Genomic DNA, 25630 nt, shown 5'->3' with positions numbered 1-25630 from the left:
ATTGAAAAATTTGATAACATTGCTAGGATTTTGCCTTCTTTATAATATACCTCTATTTATCCAAGGTATAGTAAATGACTATTTTGAGGCAGTTTGGTTTCTGAAGAAATAACTCATTATTGCTCTTAAATAAAAGTAAGGTTAAAGATCCCAAGAATTAGTCTCAGCAAAGTAAGTGAACTTTCAACTCAGATCTTAACAAATTAGAGCAAGTTTGAATGAAGTAGGGCAAGCACAAATAAAATTCAATGAAAATAAGAGGAGTACATGCTGTGCTCCACAGAGAGTGACATAGGGCATTTATTATCAGAGACATGGTCAGGTGATACCAATTAATTGATATCAACACATGACTGAACTTTTATATACTCACATATTTTAAATGATTATTATGATTCATAAAGAATTTTATCTATGGCTGCTGTATTTCACATTATCAAAATATAATAGAAACTATAATTTGCCACTGAACATTTTAATATTAGCCTGATGAAGAAAAAAATTTTTTCAATCCATTAAAGGGATGTACTAATTTAATGCAGAACATTGGAAAATCATGGGAAAACTAATATTCCTTTTATATCTATAACTCTTGGGTGAAAGGGAAACATTTTTTTTTTAAATTGAGCTTTTTGTTTGCTTAAAAGGCTATCAATCCTATAATACCATAACTCAACATTCTTATTGGATGTAGACATAAAATATGAATGTTATTTTCTACAGTTTTTTTCAATCAAAATTTGCATTATGAACTTTTATAAATTCTCAAAACAATTTATAAAATCAATTCAAAGGCATTTTATGTATGTGAATGAATTTCATTATTGATTGCATGTTATGTTTATACAAATAACAGTATTCACACTACATAGCAATCAAAATATATACCCAAAACATCATTGCTATCACTTATTAATCATTTAATATATAACTACAGACCTAATTTCATAGAACTGTGATATGAACCTTTATACAAACAATTTCAAAGAAATTGTATAAATAAATTACTAACTTTCTAGCTCTAGAAAAAGAAGGGTTATATTTGTAAATACAAATGCATATTTTGTTTTTTTTTATTAAAACCTGGAAAACTGATCACTAAAATAAGAAAGATCAAACTCAGAAAGGCCTCCTTCCTCAATCAGGGTTCTGTAATTTTATCACACTGAAATGTATAGTAATATATTAATAAAATAAGGACTGAGTGAAAACAGACTAAGAATTATTGAAGAATTGATGGAGAATAATATCATCTTTCACAGATGCTATAATATTCATGGAAATTGGGATAAAGTACTAAATCCTGATTTAAAAAAATAGTTTTCTTCTTCTTTTGTGAAGGATACCGGGAATCAAATTCATGGCCTCATGCAAGGCACTCTACCACTGAGCTACACTCCAATCCCCCCAAGTTAGGTATTTCTAATAATTCAAGTGTCTAATTAGTAACACTGAAATTGGGTACTTTTAGTAAAACTAATCAGATATTGAGACAAATGAAACATATAACAATGCTGATTAAAAACCAACTACATTTGGACTTAACTACCATGACTCCACTTTTTAAAATCAATGACAAATTTTTTCATGGTCACTTAATATGCGTCATTTAATACTTGTGTCCCACAAGTCTAGAAATGCTAACAGCATTGGTTCATGTTTTGGATTACTGTTCACACACTGCAACTTCTTCTGTATTTTATTTAATAGAGTGTGGGTAAGAAGAAAGGAGACATCTGCTTGGTGTTATTTCTATCCCCTCTAATACAAGATATGTAAAAAACATCCAAAAACACAAAACAAACAGCATTCCAGCCCTCAAAACAATACCCCATCTCTGCCAGGAAGGTTTTATCCTGCAAAATTGCAACTTTCTAAAGATGTAAGTTCTGTGATGAATTTATACATTTAAATATAACAACACAACTTAGATCTTCCAAGAGCAGGGAAACAAAGCTAGTCTCTCAATCACTAGTGATAAAGACAGCCAAGAATACCATGGACCATCAACTAACACAATTTTCTATTTCAACCAATTCCCAAAAAAACTTGATAATGGAACTTCAGAAAATAAAATTGATCTATGGTGCATCTTCTCTTCTCAATCTCTCTGTGGCTGATGTAATAAGGATATAACAGACAAAGCTATCGGTCTTAGAAGCAAAAAGAAGGAAGGCACTAGTTAACAGGCTTCTGAGCAATATATCGACCAAGGAGTTATGTGACAATAAATTAAGCATGTGTATTTCGTGAGATAGTGATGCTGGCAGTATGGCAAAATCAGGGACCATATATCACACATACAGAGGAAGGGCTGCTAGTCTAATGTCAATGAAGAAACTCAATGTGAAAATCCAACTCTATCCATGCTATATATATCTCCAGTACAACGTATGGACTCATAACTTCGTAGATGAATGTTTGCTTCTCTAGTTTTACTTCAGTATTTAATTTTAACATATCAATGCATGGTTTATTTTTCTGAGAATTAGCTTCTGCTTTGCTGTACTATTCTTTCTAAAGACTTCATGAATGGAAACATAAATCTGTATGTTAGATGCTTTTTGAATACCATAAAAATCTTAATTCAATAAATATTTATTGACTGAAATGTATGCCCAGTACTGGTTAGGTGCTTTTGATATCTCAGAAAAAGACAACAAAGAAAAATATGTATTTTTCTTGAAGGTCATACTGGAGAAGGGAAAACCAGATAATAAGCGTAGTATATAAGTGAACTATGTGTTAGGCAATAAATGCTGTGGCAAAAATTGAGGTTGGTGAGAGAATGGAGAGATGGGCAGTAATTCTACAGAGAAGGTGAAATGTGAGCAAAGTTTTTCAAATGTTCACTTTAATTCCTTACACATTATTCCTAGGATCCTTATTCAATTCCTTAAAAAGACTCCTCCACTGAAGCAGTTTGAAGCCTGACTAATGAAATGTGAGAGCTTTAAATTGGATTAAATGCTTGCCTGTCTGAGTTTTCATTGCTGAAATCTGGGGTCTGAGGAACAAGGCTGTCTTAGGCTCTTCAAACTAGAAGACCAGCCAGTTATTCTCTCAGGTATTGTAGGGATATGTACTGGAGAGTTGTCACTTAACATAATTTCATTTTGTTCGTAGACATGAAACGCCTAGATAAAATACTATGAATACCTGAGAATGGATTTCTTTATGCTAAGGTAGCAAAATATCTGCCTAAGACAGACACAATAATAGAGGCTGTCAAAACACTTTTATAAATATGCAAGTTTCTCAGACCACACAGATGCAAGTTTTAGCTTTATTCTTCTAACATCATTATATTATAAACTGAGCTGCTCCCTTTAACATACTGACAATAAGCTACAGAATAACAATTCATAGTTGCATTTACACACTAATTCATAATCTAATTTTATTTTCATGAGAGAAAAGAGAATGCCTAAGTTAATTATTTATAATTGTTGAAGACTTTTAAACAATGAGAAAATGTGCTGAATTGGTTTGTTGTGTTGTGAATGCTTAAATATGTAGATAATAGATTTATACATGATAAAATTTGCTCTACAAATTAATTTTTCCATTAATTTGTATGCTGAATTCTTATTAAAATGTAACATTGTAATTAAGTTATTGATTTTTTGGTGTAAAATTAAAAAAAATAAAGCGTTAGCATCTTTTGAGTCAGCAAGATTTATGACAGGAAATGATGAGGAAATTCTTCTTGTAATATACTATGTAGTTTCAAATTAAACACCCTTAGGTTATGAGAGGAAAGAGACTGAGAAGAAATTCAGTAGGAAGGCCACTTGGCAGAGTCATTAAGTGAACCAGAAGGAAGTTTTGAGTTCAAAGAAAGCCACACATTTCTACTCTGACACTAGGCTTAATTCATTAATACACAAAGTCTGGAAGTTAAAAAAGTGAGAGGCAATTGTTTTTTTCTCAAGCTTGAAGTTGGAAAAAATGGAAGAAAAAGAGCAACTGTAGACATTTGCTTTTTCTGCTATTGACTAAGCAGATTTAATATCAACTAGAAATTGAACACACTACCTCCTAAGACTGTATGTACTTTTTCAATCAGCAAATGCAAATAATAGTATTGGGGACCAGTGGAGAGAGAATGTGACAATATAAGGAAGGAGCTTAGGAGCTTTATAAGCATCAATAAGAATTTTGAAAGAGCTACAAATTTAAGCTAGACATTGCTAGTATTTACTTATTGAACAGAAATTATGGGGAGAAAAAAAGCTGGGGTTTAAGACAAATGATTTAATACTACTCATTAGTATGATATAAACTTTTACTTTGTACTTCATGTAAGTTCTTTCTTTTAAGTATTAAGGATTCTTGTATTATGTGTGTATGTTGAGGTATATAAACCCATATTTATATACCTAGTCATATATATAATCATATACCTAGATTAGCAAGAAGAAATGTAATCATGAAAGGTATCAATAGGCAGCTGTATCAAGAATTATCAGTGTTTTTCGTTTTCAGGGATTTGTTTAAAAAGGATGAAACTCTAATGTTTTAGGGAACACAATTTTAAATGCATGTCATTTGTTCTTGTTCTCCATAATTTTTACTGTGCCTATAATGAAACTGGAAATCCTAGAAATGAATTTTGTATTTCTTATCATATATAATACTGAATATTGTATTGTGTTTTACTTGATTTGATTCTAGAAAGATGATTCCATAAGTGAAGTACATTAAAAACAAAGTTAATCTCAACTTGACTTTTAAATCAGACCCAAGTGTGTTTTGGTACATACAATATCAATGAACTGACACTACTTTAACTGGCAAAAAATTGTGCCTCAAAAATTTTTATTATTTAAATCATAATACTGCTGTTAAGGTTTTGTTGTTGTTGTTGTTGTTTGTTTGGTATGGGGGATTAAACCCAGTGGGGCTTAACCACTGAGCCACTTCTCCAGCCCTTTTAATTATTTTCTTTTGAGACAGGGCCTTGCTAAGTCGCTGAGGCTGGCTTTGAACTTGCCTCTTGAGCTGCTGGGATTACATGAACAGGCTAGTGCACTCAGCTGCTGTTATGTTCAAAGGATAATTTCCATTCATTTGTGTTCATAACCTGTTTTTCAAGCTAATGAGGAGTGATTTAACATCTCAAAACATACAACACTGCTTTAAATTCTAAACATTACCGCACAGATCACAGAATTTGCTGTGCAGCCTCATTTACGCAACTAGCTGTGACAAAGCCACTTACCTCTAAGGTGAATGACAGTACCACATCGGACTTTGACAACTGAATCTCATTTTCATCTCCTAGGTCCAAAAATGCAGAATTCTGTGAACGTTTTAATTTCTGTAATTTGAATTCTGGGCCACCTTTTGAAACTGGAAGGCTTTCCAAATTGGCCATTAGCAAATTCACTGAAGATCGTAACTCTTCTATGTACATATTCTCCATTTCTTTTGCTATAAATTTGGGGAATCTTCTTTCCTTAAAAAAAATTTAAAAATAAAATTGTCAAAAGAGTCATATTTCAATTTTATTATAAAAAAATTATATGATGCCTGCAATCCACTCTCTTAGAATTATAACACTCTTCTTAAAATGTTTCTGCCCTATATTATCTGCCCTATAATATCTTTAGATATTAGTCTACATATTTTAAAAATCTCATGCTTTGGTAATTTTGATTATATTTCAGGATACTTTACATATCTTGTTGCTGTTCACAGTAGCACAAAATGAAAAACATTTGTGTGTGTCTGTGTGAATAAACACATATATATTTTTCTGTTAAATTTATTTTTGATAAAATTTGTATATGGGACTAACAAACTCTGGAAACAGGCTTGTAATATGTCTTAGTGTATAGATGAATCTTAATGAACTATGTCTATTTTTGAAATGCTTGTAGTAATGAGTCTATAAGAAAATATTAAAAATACACTGCTTTGCTAGTTAGAAAACAAACATTTTAGCAATGCATTTAATTACTATACATGTGCATTTTTATACATAATCATTCAAATTAAAACCCCTATTATTAATGAATAATATGCACATATTTCTTAATTGATTAATTTTCACATTGCACATATGTGCCAAGATTCCTTATGGCATGCTTCAGTTTTTTGTTTTTTTTTTTTGTATAGACAAATTTAAAGCAAAATGCCAACTTATAAAAAATATCCATCAAGTGAAAAAGAGGTTGACGATATCCACTTGGAAAATTCTATGTTTTAGCTGAAGTACATAGGCATCATCATACAATTCTGTTATCTCTGCAATCAGATTTGTTTCTTTTACTTGATAAAAAGAACATTCCAAATATTGGTATTTAGGTAGTGCCAAATTGACCTTAGAGAACACCATACTGATTTATATTCCCCCAAACAGCAAATAAGAGCACTTTTCCCCTCAGACTTCTATCTCTCCTTTCATCTTTGCCAACCTAACACTTGGCTTCCCTCTGTTAAAAGTAGGGGGAACAGAGTTTTACCATGCCAAGTTCAGTGTGATGTGCTCTTCACTGCCCTAAACTGCCTTGGGGATAGGAGCTCAAAGACTGCCTAATGCTCCAGAAAATCACCACCTTCATTGCAGTTTCCCTCAGCACCATCAAAACCTAAGAAACCTGCATTTCCAGCATGACTGGAACAGGTCCAGAGGGCTCTCATCCATCTGTGCCTAGTCCCTGACTGGCTTGCACCAGGTCCTTCCTGAGATGGAAAGGGACATCTGGCACCACTTTTGGAATTAGTCCCAGAGCCTCAGGCCACCTGTTTTCTTTCCCCCAATATAACCTTCATATATTCCTTTAAAAATCATTTACACACAGTCCATACTAAAATTGCATACTTTCACAGAGAGATTAAATATCTTCATTAATAATTAACTTTCCCAAAGAAGATTTTTAAATATCTTTTTAATACTCCTCTGAAGTTGGAAGCAACACCCTACACAGTAAGTTTGCATCCTCAGGAAAACAAAACAAAACAAAACAAAACACATAATTACCCAGTACCTCTGTTTCCTTTGGAAATGCAAAGTTGTTGTGGAATGGTTTTTCAATAGAGACAAAGAAGAAAAATAAAATAAGCCATAAACACAGACTTTTAATTTTTGAACTAATATCGAAAGTTGTTTGGAAAAGCATCCAAAACTCAGAAATAAAACAGGAAAATGAAAGGGCATTTCCCTTTAATGTCACACTGGGCAAAGCCTTTCCAATGGTCACAGCATGAAATGTATTTAATTTAACTTGCTGTTTATTGCTGATTAAAGTTCTAGACAGAGAAGTTACATATTATCTTGTAGAATTTTGTCTAGGAAAGAAGCAAATGTTTGTCTGGTGAGTAAAATAATCCAATAGTTACAATTTAAATCTGTGTTAGAAATTAAAAACTTTTGTGTCTAATCTACGGGTCTTAAGAATGGGCCCTGCTTCCACAAATACCTAGTTTCTCAAATGCTCCTTGGACTAGTTTTAATGTGTAGCTGGCTTACTCATTGATTATACATGAAATAATTTTTTTGTTCATTTTATATTTGAATGAAAGTCATAACTTTCCATTGAAAATCATAACAAAATAAAAGGCAAATATATCACATATTTGAAAGTCCTGAGAATGTACTAATTTTTTTTTCAATTTCCATGGTGTTATTTTAAGGAAAATCTAGCATTAACACATGAAAAACAAACAAACAAAAAGATGTCTCTTTAGCCTTAGCTAAAAACACCTCATTCAGTCTGTGAAAGAGGAGACTGGCAGGCATCAACCAAATTGACAGCTCTATCAGTATTTTTAAGCTTTGGGGGGAAACAGACTACACTAGAATTTTATTTTTTCTCTGAAAATACTCTCTCAACTCTCAAAGCTTTCAGGTTTATTGACAACATTTTATTAACTTTAGCTTGCTTATGTTGCCCCCTATTTGGAAACAATAAAATCAATTGTACTTTAAGGCTTCAGTCTGTGGATGGATGGAGTCAGAGAATATTATGCTAAGTGAAATAAGGCAATTCCAAAAAACCAAAGGCTGAATGCTTTCTCTGATATGTGGATGCTAATTCACAGTAAGGGGGGATGGCACTAGGGAAGAAGAGAGTGACTTTAGATTAGTAGAGGGGAGTGAAAGAGGGGATGGGGTATGAGAATAGGGAGTAGAATGAAACAGATATTATTAGCTTGTATACATATATGACTTGTATACATATATGCATTACCAATGTGATTCTACATGTACAATCAGAAAAATGAGAAATTATACCCCATTAATGTATAATATGTCAAAGTGCTTAAATGCATTCCACTGTCATGTATAACTAATTAGAACAAATTTTTTAAAATTACTAAAAATATCAATTGTACTTCAGACCAATATACATGTTAAATTTGATCTTTTCAAATTAGAATGAAAGTGTACTATGAATTAAAATGCATTCTGGGGTCATATATAACAAATTAGAATAAAATGAAAAGAAAAAAATTAGAATAGAAAAAGACACAGGGTTAATTTCTAATTGTTCTATCCTGTATACCCTGGTTTAAATATTTGAATTTAGTTCCCTATACAGCATGACACCCTAGTGGCCCTAGCTCATGGTATACATTAAAATAACAATAGTTGCTTCAATTAAAAAATGTCCTATTATTCAATCTTAGTCACTTTTCCTTAAATGTGCTTTACCTTCCACCAGATGATGTCTGGGGTTGGTACCACTAGAATAGTCTCTCCAAGCTGATCTCAGCTCTGTTTTCCATGCCTATGCAGGTTGTATATCCCAAATCCAAAAACATGAACTCTAAAATGCCCCAACATCTGAAACATTTGAGCCCTGACAAGATGCCACGAGTGGAAAATACCTGACCTCGTGTGATGAGCCCCAGTCACAACATAGGTGCAGTAGAGTACTGTATAAAAATTACTTTCAGACTATGTGCTTAAGGTTTATATGAGCATAAATAAATTTCATGCTTAAACTTGGGTCCCATCCCCAAAACTTCTCATTACACATTTGCAAATATTCCAAAATCTTGAAAAAATCCAATATATGAAACTTTTGGTATTGAGAATTTTGTACAAGGGATACTCAATGTATCTTAACTTTAGGCTTTAAACTAGGTGGCATCAAGTAAACTACTGGTTATAGAGTTGATCTAGTCACAACTAAAACACTTTTTTGGCGGGGGGAGTGTGTGTGTGTGTGTGCGTGTGCACATTGTTGTTTTGTTTTTTAACAAATTAGAGCAGATTCCCAGGTATTCTTACCATACTGTTATACTCTCTTCCTTTCAGCTCAACTATTTAGTGGGAGAAAAGGGGGAGAGTACTAAAAATAATTCGGGAATTCTACATACCCCTGGCTTTCTATTGACAATATCCAACCCCTTGCAGATTCAGTCATTTCAGTCAGTCAATAGATATTCACAGGGTGACTGCTATGTGTTCTGCTTTAGGCCTTTGAGATGTAACCATGAAGGTAAAGGAAAAATAATTCCTTTCACAGAGACCATATTTTCTGTGAGGAGACAGATACAATAAGAAATCATTTTATGTTGTAGAAAGTGGCATGGGAAAGTCAGGAAGGGGATAGGGGTGAGTAATGAGAAGGGACTGCAACTCAAAGGACAGTGGTCAGGGAAGGTTTCAAAGAGGTCATGACCTCTGAGCATAAAGGCAGATGAGGAAGTGACCATTAACTTTATGAATCAGTTTTGGCTATGGTACCCAGTTCTCTTGTCAAATATTGACCTAAATGTTTCTGTACAGCTTTGTATATATGTATGTATGTATGTATGTATGTATTTAATTGTGACTGACACAGTCTACTCTGAGTATATCCGATTGTCCTCCAACATGTGTGTGGGCCTCAATCCATTGATGATCTCAAGAGCAATGACTAAACATTCCTGAAAAAAGCAGCAATTCTGCCCCAGGACTGCAATGTGGAAACCCTGCCTGGATTTCCCTTCTGCTGGCTGGTCCTTCAGATTTTAGATTCAAGACTGCAGTATCAAATGTTACCTAACTTTCTGACCCGTCAGTATACCCTGTGGATTATGGACTAGCCAGTTCGTACATCCACATGGGAAGATTCCTTGAAATCAGTCCATCTCTCTCTCTCTCTCTCTAAATATGTGTGTATATATGTGATAGTTATCTATTGTATCTTACTATATATTATTTATTCCTATCAATCTATCTACCTGATCCCATCTTGGTTGTTTTTCCAAGGAATAAGCCATGTGAATGCCAGTAATGATAGATATAAGGAGGGGGAACAGCGCCAGCAAAGACCTGTAGCTGGAGTGTATTGAGCACGTAGGGGCAACTTAGTGGGGATAAGGTAACTAACCAATTATATTGAACTTCGCAGACCCTTATAGGAACTTTTTATTTTACTCTCAGTGACATGGGAATATCACAAGGTTTTATGCAGAGTTAATGCTGCTATGTTATTGGGGCAAGGGGGTGGAAGCTGAGAGACTAAGTTAAAGGACAGAACAATTATCCAGGTGACAGGCAATGATGATGATATGATACCATAGTGGAAGTGTGGGGGTGGATAATGACAATGGTCCTATTCTGGAAATACTTCAAAGGGAGGTAAAATAATTTCTGGGTAAATTTTGCATGAGTATGAGAGGAAGAAAGAATTCAAATACGATTCTAGTGTTGTTGCTCAGGTAACTGGAAAGATAGTAGTACCAAGAACTGCCCTGCCCTGACCATACTAAAAATTTTGACTACTCAGTCCCCTCCCTATACCTCTCATCCCACCAATCAATTTTCTAAGTAGCAATGATCGCCTGCCACAATTTAGTGACATGGCGTGCCTATTGCTCATCCTGCAGCTTTCCCAAATAAAATGCAAGATGAAGCTGGACATGCAATAATATTTTTGTCTTGTTTTATCCCAAGTCAACTATATTTGTCTGGATGTGTCCCAAGCACCTAAGAAAGTCTCTGCCTATACTAGTTAATGATCAATAAATATTATTCAATGAACTTACAGACAGAAAAAATGAGGTTCAAAATTACTAAATAGTTTGCCCAGGGTTACTTATCTAGGATGTAGTAAGCATGGGGTTAGCCATGCTTCTTTCCAGGCATGTCTATATTTTTCAAACTTCTTCCTAATTATCCCTTTGCTGAAAAACTAAAGTCTATATTGATACCCCTTGAAAAAGATTTAGGTCATGAGGTTCTACTGCTGTTACATTGTGTTGTTTTGTGAAGTGTGGAGGGCGGTGTTGCTGACTGCCACTGTTAACTATTAATAAACCATGCTCTGGACTCACCAGACTGAAGAGACAGCTGGAGTGGGTAATGGAGTGTGCCCAGACTTTGGAGTCAGGGCCAGGGTTCAAGGCCTACTTCTGTCTCTTGTTAGTTGTGTAATCTTGGTGAAACGAGTAATATTCCCTAAGCCTCCATCTCCTCCTTGTCTATAAAACTCATGATATCATCTGTCCTTGCGAATTCACAGGATTATCAAAGAGATATAATGCAACCAGGTTAGTAAATTGTAACTCACCTTATAAATATTTTATTAAAACAGCTTCAATTTGGTAAAACTGAAATAGAGAGCAATTAAATTTGCTCAGTTTGATATGTCAGTATCTCCACTGAAAGACATCTAAGGATATCTAAAATACTTCATTTAGATAATATACATTTCAGGTAGTTGGAATCAAGGAGTATGTATGTAGGATGGAAAATTAATCCACTGATTCATAATAAAAATTGTTTAGATGATTAAGGTTGATTTTTTTCTAAAAATCCTAAGTATTAAAAAAGAAACTGTTGGGCTGGGGATGTGGCTCAAGCGGTAGCGCGCTCGCCTGGCATTCGTGCGGCCCGGGTTCGATCCTCAGCACCACATACCAACAAAGATGTTGTGTCCGCCGAGAACTAAAAAATAAATATTAAAAAATTCTCTCTCTCTCTCTCTCCTCTCTCACTCTCTCTTTAAAAAAAAATAAAAATAAAAAAAATAAAAAAGAAACTGTTGTTTTTCTTTTTAAAATTTCTTTTCTCAGAAACACAGTGATTACACAAATAAAATAGAATATCACATAGAAAACATTTAATCTGTCAGACTCTGTGTCAGATATTTCAAATTACATTTTTACTCATTTAGTTATTCCATCTTAATATTAGTTGGCATCATTATCTCCTAAGCACTGTGCTAGATATTTCAGAATATATGATTTTACAAGAGAATTTTTCCTCCTGATAATATTCTGTATAGTACAATATTAGAAGTTTCCTAGATCTAGCAGTTAGTGAAATTCAGGCTTTAATTTTAGGAAAATTTACACAAGTTACCACTGAATTTAAACATTTAACTATTAAACAAGGATCTAAAATGAGGAGTATGCTTCATTTAGATAATATACATTCAGGTAGTTGGAATTAAGGAGTATGCATGTAGAAGAGAAAATGATTCATTATTCTGGATATCTTTACTCATATGCAATATGCTTTCAGGTCACAGAAATCTAGATAAGGGAAAAAAACGTGGTGCAATATGTCAACATGAATAATCTACCTTTGCCATTTTCTCTGCCAATTGCAGTCGACCATCGAGTTCCCTTCTGATCTGGGCTGCTTGTTCATCTGCATTATCCAGCTTAAAAATAAAACAGGAATTATACATTTGTGATTATTTAATGTCAGTGACATAGGACTAAAGCAAAGATTTAGTGACTCAACAATGTTTGATAAATTCTCTTGGCTACTTATTGAGAATACAGAATATTGTTCAATTGCATTGGTAGTTCAGTTAAATTATCTTTTCATTGGGTTTTGTTAACAAAAAAGGTACCTCTAGGACTCAGTAGGTCAGTTTACTAAGAAATCCAATTACAATAATTCTTTGGTCAATGTGTTTACAACTCTAAGCCAAGAAGCCCCTTTTCCCTTGAGATTATATTAAGTTATCATTAAGTTTATTCAGGCCATTCTTTTCTCTTCATGTTAGGACAGTCCTAAATAAATTAGGTCTAAATGTTATAGAAATAAAATAGAACTAAATAAATGAATCTCTTTTTTCTATTTCAAATTCCCATGAGGCATTTCTAGATGATGATATATGGAATAATGTCTCACTTCTTTGTGCTTTTAAAACTATCCCTTGTTTTTATAATAGATGTGTATTAAGGCTCAACTATTAAAGTAGTATTTGATTGATTGACTAATTTTCTACCATTTAAGTCTTCATAGACTCTTCATTCTAGTACCAACAGATTTACAGTGCCAAGAAATGTTTCTATTTTTACAGACAGGGGCTACATTAGAATTCCATTTTCTTGTTCTAAATCTGATTGAAAACAAGAAAAACATACTATCATTTTCCAGAAATTCTCATTTATATGAAAAATTATTTTTATTTCTCCAGTAAAATAATCCTTACAATTTCTATAACTTTTAACTTTCCTCATGATTCTTTTTCTCCCACTTAGTCAATCTTCCTTTCATTATAAAAATGATAATTAAGGCTATTAAACGTTAAATTTCTTTTGACTTTAATTCATTCCCCTTTCATCCTCAAAAAGCCTGGACCACGTAACTGGAGAGTTCCATCAGAAGACTGAATTAGTACTGAGTGCAATAGAGCTAATCCTTTTGTCCCTTTGCTGAAGAACTACAAATTGACCTTGTTGCCTTAAAAAAGAAAAGAAAGAAAGAAAGAAAGAAAAAACAACCTGGAAAAAGATGCATAGAAGAAAACCAAATTAATAAAATGGTGGTTTTAGAAATTAAATGAAGAATCAAGAAAAGAAGAAAAGGGGAAGATACTGCAGCGTGACACTAAAAGTCTAGAGGCAACTGGACATACGTGGGGGGGAGGGGGGTTGGAAATGGCTTCTTAGAACAGGCTGGGGAGAAGATGAGGCAGGGGAGAGGTCAGGAGATGGAGCTTCACACACCAATCGGGGACCCTGGAGTTGGTTCCAATGGCGAGGGGGCTTCACTGAGAGGTTTCACACAGGGGAATGACATAATCAGATCCAAGTTTTGGAAAGTAAAGATCATTCTCTTTCCAGCACTAACTACACGTCAGAGAGACCTTGACTGATGGACAAAATCAATCAAGGTTTTCAAGTATTTCTTACTTTTACACAGAAGAAAAGATCTTGGGAGCATTTATTTTCATTTCGATGTATTTCCTGTTTTTATAAAGAAAAGCTCTAAGCTTACCTTTCTAAAACAATATGTTTCCAACTTAAATTTGAGTAATAAAATTTATTTTAAAATAAGTTAAAAGACAGAAAAGATTTTTTTTTAAGTAAGTCCTTGCTATAAAGGAATTTCTACATCATCTTGAAAAATACACTTTAAATTGTTTTAAAATATTCTTTAGTTATTGATGGACCTTTATTTTATTCATTTATTTATATGTGGTGCTGAAAACCGAACCCAGTGTCTCACACATGTGAGGCAAGCGCTCTACCACTGAGCCACAACCCCAGCGATGCACGTTTAATTTTGATTGATTAATATGATTCAAAATTGAACAGAAATAAGTTTTTCTTCACTATCTTAAACCAAAGTGAAGAAAGTTTAATACCAATGTAATTACAAAAGAAAACAAAGTGTGATGAGTGCCTGTTCCAGATCACTGAAATCTCTTAGTACAGCTTCTAAAACAAAAATGATGTATCAGAACATTCTAACTATTGTGATATCTTAAATGCACTAAATGTAATATGGAATATTCTGATCTCTGCTGAATGTGAATACATATATTATTTTTTCCATAGAAAAATAATAAAAAGTTACTTTGCCTCTAGTTATATAGTTCCCCTCCCAGCTCTACAAAAAATTTAAAAAGCAAAAACCAGTTTTTAATACCTTAAAGAGCTAAAATTTTTCAAATTTTACCAAAACTACTATTTAGCATCATTAAGTATTTATATCTTCAGATTAACAGCTCTTACTTATTTTTAAATGAAATTGCTTGAGTCTTTCAGGGTTTCACTAGTGTTTTCTTTGTAAGAGACAGTTTTTAACTACTTTAAAAAATATTAATGTCTTCCAAGATGTGATTGTCAGTGTGGACAACTTAGCAGGACTCATGTTTAAAAGTTAAAAGAAGGGCTTGTGTAATAGTTCAGTGGTAGAGCACTTGACTAGTTGGACAAGGCCATGGGTTTGATCCTCAGTGCTGCCAAAAACAAATGCATGTATATGTCAAGACCTTAAATGCATTTGTCTAGAAAAAGATATAGCTTTAAAAATATATCATATTGGGCTGGGGATGTGGCTCAAGCGGTAGCGCGCTCACCTGGCATGCGTGCGGCCCGGGTTCGATCCTCAGCACCACATACCAACAAAGATGTTGTGTCCGCCGAGAACTAAAAAATAAATATTAAAAATTCTCTCTCTCTCTCTCCTCTCTCACTCTCTCTTTAAAAAAAAATATATCATATTAACTGCCTTCTCTTTTTAAGCCTAAATTTTCAGAGATATAAAGGGTGTTGGTGACCATGTCATTTTTTTTTAAAGGGGGGGGAGAATTTTTTTTTTTTTTTTTTTGCAGATTTACACAACACAATGCCTTTATTTTTATGTGGTGCTGAGAATCGAACTGGGTCCCACGCATGCTAGGTGAGTACTCTACCGCTGAGCCACAGTCCCAGTCCGTGACCATGTCATTTTGTGAAAACCAAAAACCAATCATGTTTACTATAACAACAACAACAAAACAGAGGTGAGGGAACCAATGCAATAAAAACAAATGAAATTTTAATTGTTTATTGTTCCTTTATGTAATGCTAGACAGAATTAAAAGGGTAAATCATTTGAGTAACTTATTTTTAACATGTAAGAATCTTAGCTTAGTGTTTTCTTTTCTTTTTTAAAAAAATATTTATTTTTTAGTTTTAGGTGGACACAATATCTTTATTTTCTTTTATGTGGTGCTGAGGATTGAACCCAGTGCCTCACGCATGCCAGGCCAGCGCGCTACCACTTGAGCCACATCCCGAGCCCTAGTGTTTTATTTTCTTTTAAGTACTTGTTTATAACAAACTAATTAAATGTTTACGTAATATAAGTTCATGAACATTTTCTTAAAATTGACTTTTTAAATTGAAATAACTATAGATTCACATGTGCACTGTTAAGAAATAAACAGATACTCATTATACACTATTCCCAGTTTTCCCAGTGATAATGTCTTACAAAATTATACTGTTACATCATAACCAGGACACTGACTTTGATAAAAATCACCCATCTCATTCAGATTTCCTCTATCTTAACTTCTCCACAACTTATAACCTATAGGTCTGTGGATCTACCAACATAGTCAAGACACTGAATAGTCCTAAAACCACAATGAACCTTCATGACACCTTTTATAACCACACCCTCCTCCCTTTAGCTAATTCCCAGTTTTAGTGAGTCTAGCCAGTTTTTGAGTTTTAATAATGATGAGCCTCATTAATATATGCTTAAAAATAAATTTTTACTAAGGCCAACAGGATTTTCTTTGAATTTCTATTCAAAGAAAGCAGAGATTAACATTAACACCTTAACATTCATAAAGACTGGAATGCGTCAGGTCTGGTGCTTCTAATCTCAATCTGAATGTTCACCACCTAAGTGTCATTCACAGTGCCCATAGTCATAAACAGCAGGTGCTCACTGAAAACTCTCAGTTGGGTATTCACAGCTCTAACCTCACCGTGTTCAGGCTTACATTTCCAACTATATACTTACCAATTCAATTTACATAAAGAAAAGCACACTAAACTTCATTAGCATAGATGGGATCTTGATTTCCAGCTCCTTAATCCCATCACCCATGAGTAAAGCCATGTCATAGACCCCAAACACCTACTCAGCTGCTCAAGCCCCAAATCCAGTGTCATCTTAGACTTCTTCCTTTCCCTAACAATCCAAATCCAACCTATCCACAGTCATGTAGAATAAAATCTAGAACCAAGTAGTTGACCAGAATTCAGGTATTTGAGCACTTAGCTAGGGTATGTATAAGAGTGTTAAGAGAGCTTCTGTAATCCTATCAAGCCCTTCTCATTTTTTTCAGTATGGCTGGAAAACACTATTAAAGTGAAATAATTCTCTTTTGTTTCTGAATCCTATAGAGAACTTAAACAAATGGTTTTATACATATTAAAAAGAAAGAAAGAAAGAAAGTGGGAGTGGGAGGATAAAAAGAGAAGCTTGAGCAGATTAATTATAGGAGTGTGGCATTAGAATTTAAGATGCTGTTGACACACCAGATCCTAGTTCTGGATTTGGGCTGGAAAGCAAATGCAGCAGACATGTGGGCTCTCCCATCTGCAGTGTGGGTCATGGCAAGTCATCATCCCACCAAGGCCATTCATGATTTTATCTCATTTGCTTTTAATTCCTGATTACAATATTTTATGCGACAATAGATTACTTACCTCACAGATGTCTTTTCCTGGCACAGGAAATCTTACAGGTCTTTTAAAAAGAGGGTCATTCAACCTTGACTATAACAGATGCCCCAAAGTATATTTAATCCTTGAATGCCTCTAGTTTCTACTATACAGAGCATTTTACCACTTTAATTATCAAAATATTTCCCCAATGTGACAAATTTTTAGTACCAAAAAAGGTACTTTTATTTTTCTTCCCACTTATTATGCAGGGGTTAACTATTTCCACATTCAGAATTCTTCAGGATAGGGAATTCTCAACTTGGATCTTTAGGAATCTCTGTTCCTGTTAAAGTGGTAAGCATGATTTTGTACAGAGATGCATTTAGTTTTTTTCCCTCAGAGAATTACTTGATTTTTACAGCTTACTGGCTATTCTCAAAGGTGTAGTTAATGCAAAAGAAATGAAGAAACATTACTCCAGGAGAATCTTCTGTGTACAGAAGCTTCTATTCTCTCACTCTGAAAGACTGTGTGGTTTCTGGAACTTAACCCATGGAATATGTCCTCCCTGCCCCTGTCGTAGACCTCAGTACCGTCTTTCTAACAGCAAGACACAGGCTCTCACCCATGAGACCTAAATGGTCCTTTATCACTTTATTCAGTTTATTTACATTTTTCTGTACTTACTTTAAGGCATGTCTGCTATAGATTCTTCAATAGCAACAAAAGTTGTAGCCCTCCCAGAAACTTAAAGAGAGACAGTAAAAATAATACACAAAACAGTATAATTGCCACTGGGAATATTTTACTTTGCCAGTGATATCGGGATGGATTAGCAAAGGCAGATATGTTAAAAATGGAATCTCTCGACTTGGGAATCTCACATGCTGTTTTCACCTTGCCCAATTTCTCTCCTGTTCTATAGAAGCAGCAATGGGGAAGGGGACAGTCTTAGCAGTAGACCTTCCATTACAGAGGTCCTAGGCAGGACCAGAAGCCTGTGTCATGGCCCATTATCTTACATTTTAAGAAAAATCTTAAAAATACAATGCAAAAATTACTAAGTTTCATTTAACAGATTTTTTATAACTTCTGATTTTGCCTTTATAAAGCTCAGAAACCTATCAATATTTAACATTTTGAATTCATTAAAATTTACTCATATATTAATGAAAAACAGATTTTTAAAAAGGCATTCAGATCACTATTTAGAATCATTTCCCCTTGTAGTCAATCTATTTTCTAGAACCAGAATAATTGTCCTTACATAAATAACTCCCTACTATAAAGGAAGATTCCTATCTCTGTTTTTCTATGATGACGCCTTTGTATAGGCTAACCCTAGTCAATCATGCCTTTCTTTCTTCCACTGAAAAGAAAATCAATTCCCACTCCAATTATAATATAATTTTTAAATGAATTAGATTTTTGTCTTTTTCTGATAATATTTATCTTTACCCATTAGTATAAAAAATGCAAGTAGACTTGGGTTTACACTGTTATTTAAATTTTGTGATTTCTTTGAGAGTAATTCCTAGCTGGTCCATTTTGTTAATATTATCCATAAATCTGATGACTCACAGGTAACACATTATAAGAAAGAATTGGCAAAAACCTAATTGTCATCCCAAAAGAATACTCATTTTACTGTTTTTCATAGTTTACTAACAACCCAATCTTTGAACCATGTAACATGGCTTCAAAAATACTGATCAAAACCTTTATTATTGGCACATTAATTTACCCCATGAATAATTCTGCTAATTTCCCACCATCCCTTGAATTACAAATTATTTACCAAAAAGATAGAGCATTGCTCTACCCAGCAGACTCTGCTTGTTCTACTTTCTTCACTGGCTGCCCATTCTCTCAGTCCACAAGAGAATGGGGGCTGGGCTAGGGGCATCTGCTGTCATTTATTGATGCAGTGTCCTAAGTCAGCACAGGGCTCTGGCTCACTGCCTGAGTTCCAGCTCTTCACTTCCACCTGAAGGCAAGGCCTTGTCTCTCACAGTGACCTCAACCTAAAACTGATCTGATACTACCCACTCCTCAACACCATTCCCCTATTTCTACGTATGATCCTCACTACCCTTGATTGGACTAAAATCTCAGTAGTGGGAGGGAAAGGAGAGAGAGGAAAGGAATAAATGAATCAGAATAAATGGCTATGAATAAGAGAGAATGATGCCCAACACGGTGGCATATTTTTCAGGCCCTGTCATGTTTTGTACCAATCCACTTTTCTAACCTCTTGGGTAACTGCAACTTTCTACACAAACTGAATCACTCATTGTTTATTGAACAAGTTCCATTTTCCAAATCATATATTTTCCTTCTGTTTTTCCAGCCTGGAATGCTCTTCTTCACTACCTTCACTGTCCAGATCAATCTCTCAGTCATCTAGGAGAAAACTATCAAAACCAATCATTTACCAATAAAGGAAAGGCTAGCTGGTGACAAACCATTCAAAGTTGTCTTGCTGTTGAACTTCTTGCGTATTTATGATCTCTCCCACAAACTGCAATGTGCCATGTCATCACTTTTTTTTTAACTTTACCTAATCCTAGTAACAGGAATAAAACAAATCCATTTCAAATATTGAGATTTAAAAAAAAAATAGTCTCAATTTTATTGCAAATAAAAAGAATAATTTGATATATATATCAGGAAGATTCTTGGATGCTAATACCATTTATTCCCATAAGGCATTTCTCATGAGGCAATGCCCCTCTGGAACAAAAACAAAAACAGCTTCCTTTTCTTTTTTGATCACTGAGAATTAGCTAACAACTACAAGGTAACTTGTATTGTTTTTCCATGAAGTTTAAAAAAAAAAAAAGGAAATGAAGCTACCCTCAGACTCCTGAGAGTAACACATTTCTCTGGATGCTATTATGTATGAAAAAAATTAGGTAGCATTCTATCTGCTAGATGCAAACCCTTTAAAGCATTCCTTTATATCTACCTTCTAAATTATGCATAAAAATCTGACTCAGAAATAGCAGTTATGCCATGGATTCTTGTAGAACAGTTCTAAGAGTCTTAAAAATTCATTTCCCAAACCACAATTTCCTTTGAATACTTAAAACAGAGAAAAGATGAATGAGTTAATTAGATATAAAATTACCCTATGTGAACTGAATTAAACTATATTAAATAATGGATCAAAGTGTTCAAAGGCAAGAACATAAGAAATTTAACCTCAAACATAAAACCATGGGACTTCTTTTAACCTGGAGAATATGCATATATATTCTCTAGGTATACATACACATATGTATTCATATCCATATCTATACATGCACATACACACCCTTCAAATGATAGTATGACTTGGCAAATTTTCACACATCTTGAAATATTCTTTAGCATTCCATTTGGTATTAACATTTAATCTTCTGGACAAAAGTAATGAGCTAATATTTTTGAGCAACTATTTACTTACTATATTTACCCGAATAAAATAGCTGAATCTACGTTCACATTAATAATGGAATAACACTGGGATAGAAAGATTTTACATCTAAATAATATAACACAGGCAGTCTAACTTTCCCAGAACAAATTAGAATTCTAGTTCATCAGGATTAAAACAAAGGGTTAAACTTATCCAGCACTTCTGATGTATCAGAAACTTTTCTGACTTTTCATAAACATTCTCTCTCTGAAGCTTCAGAGCAATTCTGGAAAAGTCTTATTTTTGCCTTATTTTAGTGACACAAAATCTGAAGCACAGATTTAAGCAACTTTCCCAGAATCGCACATTTGAGAAATAATACGATCGAGGTGTGAATCTTGCAGTTTGACTCCAGGGTTCACCATGAACCCCTTAGCTATATGTCACACACAGCTATTGTTCTTTTGGCTGCTCTCTATATAGGAGTGCCCACAATAGGAAACACCTTAAATATTACTATACAATTAATGATTCAAAAATTAATTGAATTCTTATCCCATGCTCAGGTTATTGAAATATGGTAATAGAAGCACATATCAATATCTATAACACAAAGTGGAATATGACTGACTATAGGTTATGATGGGAAACTATAATTCCTCATATTTTTTTTCTCTCCCAATATTTACAGAAATGCATACGGCAGAAGGAAGGCTTTGTGGAGAAACTGACATTTCTCTTGGGTGTTGGAAGAATGGAAAGGTAAAAATTCCAAACAAAGAGAATAATATTAGTTAAAATTAAAATTCAAGATAACACAGGGGATACGGATAAAAAACACAGAGCAACTTGGTTTACCTAAACCATGAGGTGTATGAAGAATTGTAGAGGAGAAAGAACATTAGAAAAGCCAGTGAGGACCAGATTGAATGCCAAGGCTGCTGAAAATTCAGCCAAGGATAGTGAAATTCACACTGTTGACCAAGGGGAGCCATTCGTCTTCCTCTATTCATGAAGAAGGTCATGGCAGGTAGGGTCATAACAAGGTCAAAATGGTATTTCAATAATGTTAATCAGGCAACAAATAGAAAACTAAAAGGAAGAGGCAGTAAGAGGTTACTGCCATGATTCATGTGAGAGGTAATGAAGTCTCCAACTATGGGGACTGCTGTGTAAAGCAGACAAGAGCAGTCAATAAGACACTAGCATAAAGAAAGAGACAGTGTCAGGCAACTCCCCAAGGTGTGAAGGCCACAGAAAGGAAAGTGAGCGTGATTATGAGTCAAAGGGATGAATAGGACATTAATAGAAAAACCACCACATTATGGAAGAGAAAATTAAAATGACATTTGAGTCTACTGAGTTTGAGAAACTTCAGATTCATCAGTTTACCATGGGCTTAAGCAACAGAGAGTGGAATGAGGAGCTAATCTCCCTCAAAAGGGGAGGGGGAGGATGCTCAAAATAAGCATAATAAATTTAGTTTTTCATTACTGCAATATTTTTCAGAGGATCTAATATCACAACAATTCCAAATCCATCTAATTTCTTAAACTGAATAGGGAAGCAAATCTATGTTTTTTTCAAATCCCATTACTCTCAGACCCTGTGTACAGATGGCCCTTCCTATCCACAAATTTGGCATCAATTTGTATATTCAACCAATCATAAATTAAAAATATATGAAGGGGCTGGGGATGTGGCTCAAGCGGTAGCTCGCTCGCCTGGCATGCGTGCGGCCCGGGTTCAATCCTCAGCACCACATACCAACAAAGATGTTGTGTCCGCCGAGAACTAAAAAAATAAATAAATATTAAAAATTCTCTCTCTCTCTCTCTCCTCTCTCACTCTCTCTTTAAAAAAAATATATGAAAAATACTGAAATGTGTTGAACATGTACAGAATTTTTGCTTTGTAATTATTTCCTAAGCAATACAGTCTAACAACTCTAATAACTATTTATATAACATTTATATTCTATTAGGTATTATAAGTAACTTAGTGATGAGCCAAAATATATGAGAGATTATGTATAGGTTATATGCAAATATTATACAATTTTATATAATACACCTGAGCTTCTGCACATTTGGGTATCTAAAGGGATTCCTAGAATCCCTCAGGGATGATTGTATGGTTATTAAATAAAATAAATGAAAAGCAACTCTGATAATGATTCATAGATTGAGCTGTAAGCCTTGTTCATCTGAAGGTCTTCAAATGAGACCCATGAAGACATTCTTCACATAGGCAATTACATGTTTTTGAATGTTCAACAAAAATAGAGGCCTTTCTACCACTTTATAGATAATAGCTAGAAGGAATTCCAACCACTATACAAATAAGATATTACTAAGATAATGATCAGTTTTCTCTCTTCTAAGATGATTAAGAAAAACAGAAACACTTCATTTTTTTTTGCATCTAAAGCAAAAAAATTTGAATATGTGGCTTAAAATAGTTTCCAAATGATTCCCAAATCTATATCTCCAGCCCTTATTTCTCATTAAAATACCAGACTTATATCTAATCATCACTTGCTATATCAACATGGACATTTAATATTTTGAATTCAGCATGTACAAAAAATATTTCTTGATCCACATCACTCCATTGAAAAATTGTTTTTTCCTGACAAAAAGGACAACTGTACAATGAGGGCCTGAAACACAGCCTGATCAGACTAAGCAGTGTGTTAAAGAACACCTGGAGTTGTCCCATCATATCATGGTTAACATAAAGGCTCCATCAGAACATAGGGACCATCTCCAGGTCCTGCTACAACTACTAGACTTTCATCTTGTCTAGTAGCAGGTACTCCAGTGTTTTGCCCCATGCCTAAGTCCCAAAGTGTGGGAGCAGAATGGAATTCTGAAGCATACTACAGGGTATGGAACCAAGAGAATGTGAGAACAGACTTGGAGGAGGAGTCCAGATGCCCAAGAACCTCATAGGCAAGAGGTATGAAACTGAAAGATTTAGAGCTGAGCAAAGTACAGTCTGCAAAGATTACTTGAAGGAGGAACATATAGTCCCAGATCCTTGTCTCTTTGCTTAGAGAAACATAACACTGGCCCATGACTATAAGGAGAGACAGGCAGGGTGTGAAGTCCTTAGACCAGAGAAGGATCTTCTCAGAATCCTAATTGTGCCTGCCATGCCTTTGTTGTGACCTCAACAGTGTTCCCAGAATAAGATAAATCCCAAGCTCTCTCATCTTCTATAAAAGGCCTTTAATACTCATATACTTTCCTAATTCTTGAGCTTCATTTCCCACTACTCTAGCAGCACACACAACATACTCCCTAACAGATTCCAAGCCGTTCACTCTCCTTGTGCCTTTGTGAATCTTAGTTTTCTATTAAATTTCCATTTATTTTCCAAAGTCAGAAATTACACAATTTTAAAATTTTCATTAAACTCTGACTAAAGCGTCACTGGAGGAGATGTTTTCCTCACTGCCAAATAATCTCCTCCTCCTGGGCACACAGCTGGACTTTTTCTAGTATCCCCTTCAGTTTGATATGATCATGGGATAAAATCCTCACAAAGAACATCAGGGCAGGGGTCCTTGACCCTCACTGTGCATCAGCACCACCCAGGAAGGTTTTAGCCGGCAGACCTTGGTCCCACCATTAAAAAATGTTTTCACTTAGTCTGATGTGGGGCCCACGCATCCGGTGGTATTTAAAGCTCATCGATTCATTCTCACATGTATCCAGGGTTGAAAAACATTAGAGAAATCCATACAAATGTCCAGTGTTAAAATACTACCATAGCACACATACCTGTCTTTGTACATTAATCAACTGTTCTTTGGTTAATATGTATCTGTTGACTGCACATAAATATGGTGAGGGGATGAAACCAAATCTTGAATATATCTCACACATGAGTCATTTTACTTTTGATAGAATATTTTCATTAACAACTTTATGGTTTAGATATGAGGTCCCCAAAAGTTCATGTGTGGGATAATGAATGTTTAGAGGTAAAGTGATAGCCTTATGAGAACCTTAACCTTATCAATGCATTTATCCATTGACAGGGATGATCTGGATGGTACTTGTAGGTAGGTGGATTGTGGCTGGAGGAAGTGGGTCCTCGGGGCCTTTGGGGTTTATATTTCTGCCCAGGTGAGCTTCCTGAGCTACTTTCTGCCTCCACATCCTTCTGCCCTGATGTTCTGAGCCCAGAGCAATGAAGTAGGCTGGCCATGGACCCTTGAGCCCCAAATAGACTTTTCATCCTCTAAAATTGTTTAATCAAATCTTTTGATCCCATGGACAAAAAATCTGATTAAAACAACAACAAACTATAGAAAATATATTATACTTGAAACATTACACTCACATCATCCTTTTTTATTCATACATAGAGAATAGGCCATGAAGTAGATTAACAAAAACATTTCTTTCCTACTGTCATCAGTTATATAAAACATGTTTATATTTTGGTATCTGACATGGTTCCCAGAACCAACCCCTCTAAGAACAATTATACAATGAGTCAAGTCTTGTTCATCTGAACAACTTTATACTAGATTTATGAAGACACATTGTACTTTACCTAATTTTTTTTAGACCTGTATTCTCTCATATTAAAAAGAAAAGTTGGGATAAAATTCTATTTTCACAGACTAGATCTGGATAAAGAAAATGGTCTAAAAATAAAGCAAGATGTATCTGAAGGTATCTTATATTCACATCTGGTGAGATATTAAAGAGAGAAAAACAAACCCAATGAAGGGGTCAGGAGAAATATTATTTAGGAATATTCTTGTAGTGCCTCCTCATGTAGGCCAAATTGGACAACAAAATAGCATAGTCAAATGAAGCAACAACAATAAAAGATTATTTGATTTGTTAGAAA

The 25630-nt window shown here is 34.4% G+C and overlaps 1 protein-coding gene across 5 annotated transcripts in view; it reads right to left on the bottom strand.

Moving 5' to 3' along the window:
• Window positions 1-25630, bottom strand: part of CADPS2 (calcium dependent secretion activator 2) — a 548538-nt gene that overhangs the window by 316792 nt on the left and 206116 nt on the right. For all 5 annotated transcript variants that reach the window (XM_081286753.1, XM_081286749.1, XM_081286750.1 and 2 more), the window contains exons 4-5: window positions 12531-12611; window positions 5225-5461 (exon numbers count right to left, since the gene is read on the bottom strand). In XM_081286753.1, the coding sequence (XP_081142879.1) occupies window positions 5225-5461; window positions 12531-12611 (318 nt within the window). The remainder of the gene's footprint in view (window positions 1-5224; window positions 5462-12530; window positions 12612-25630) is intronic.

This window comes from Spermophilus citellus (assembly GCF_964194105.1).
Source record: "Spermophilus citellus genome assembly, chromosome: 3".
Lineage (NCBI taxonomy): Eukaryota > Metazoa > Chordata > Mammalia > Rodentia > Sciuridae > Spermophilus > Spermophilus citellus.
This window is presented reverse-complemented; position numbering and strand designations above follow the sequence as displayed.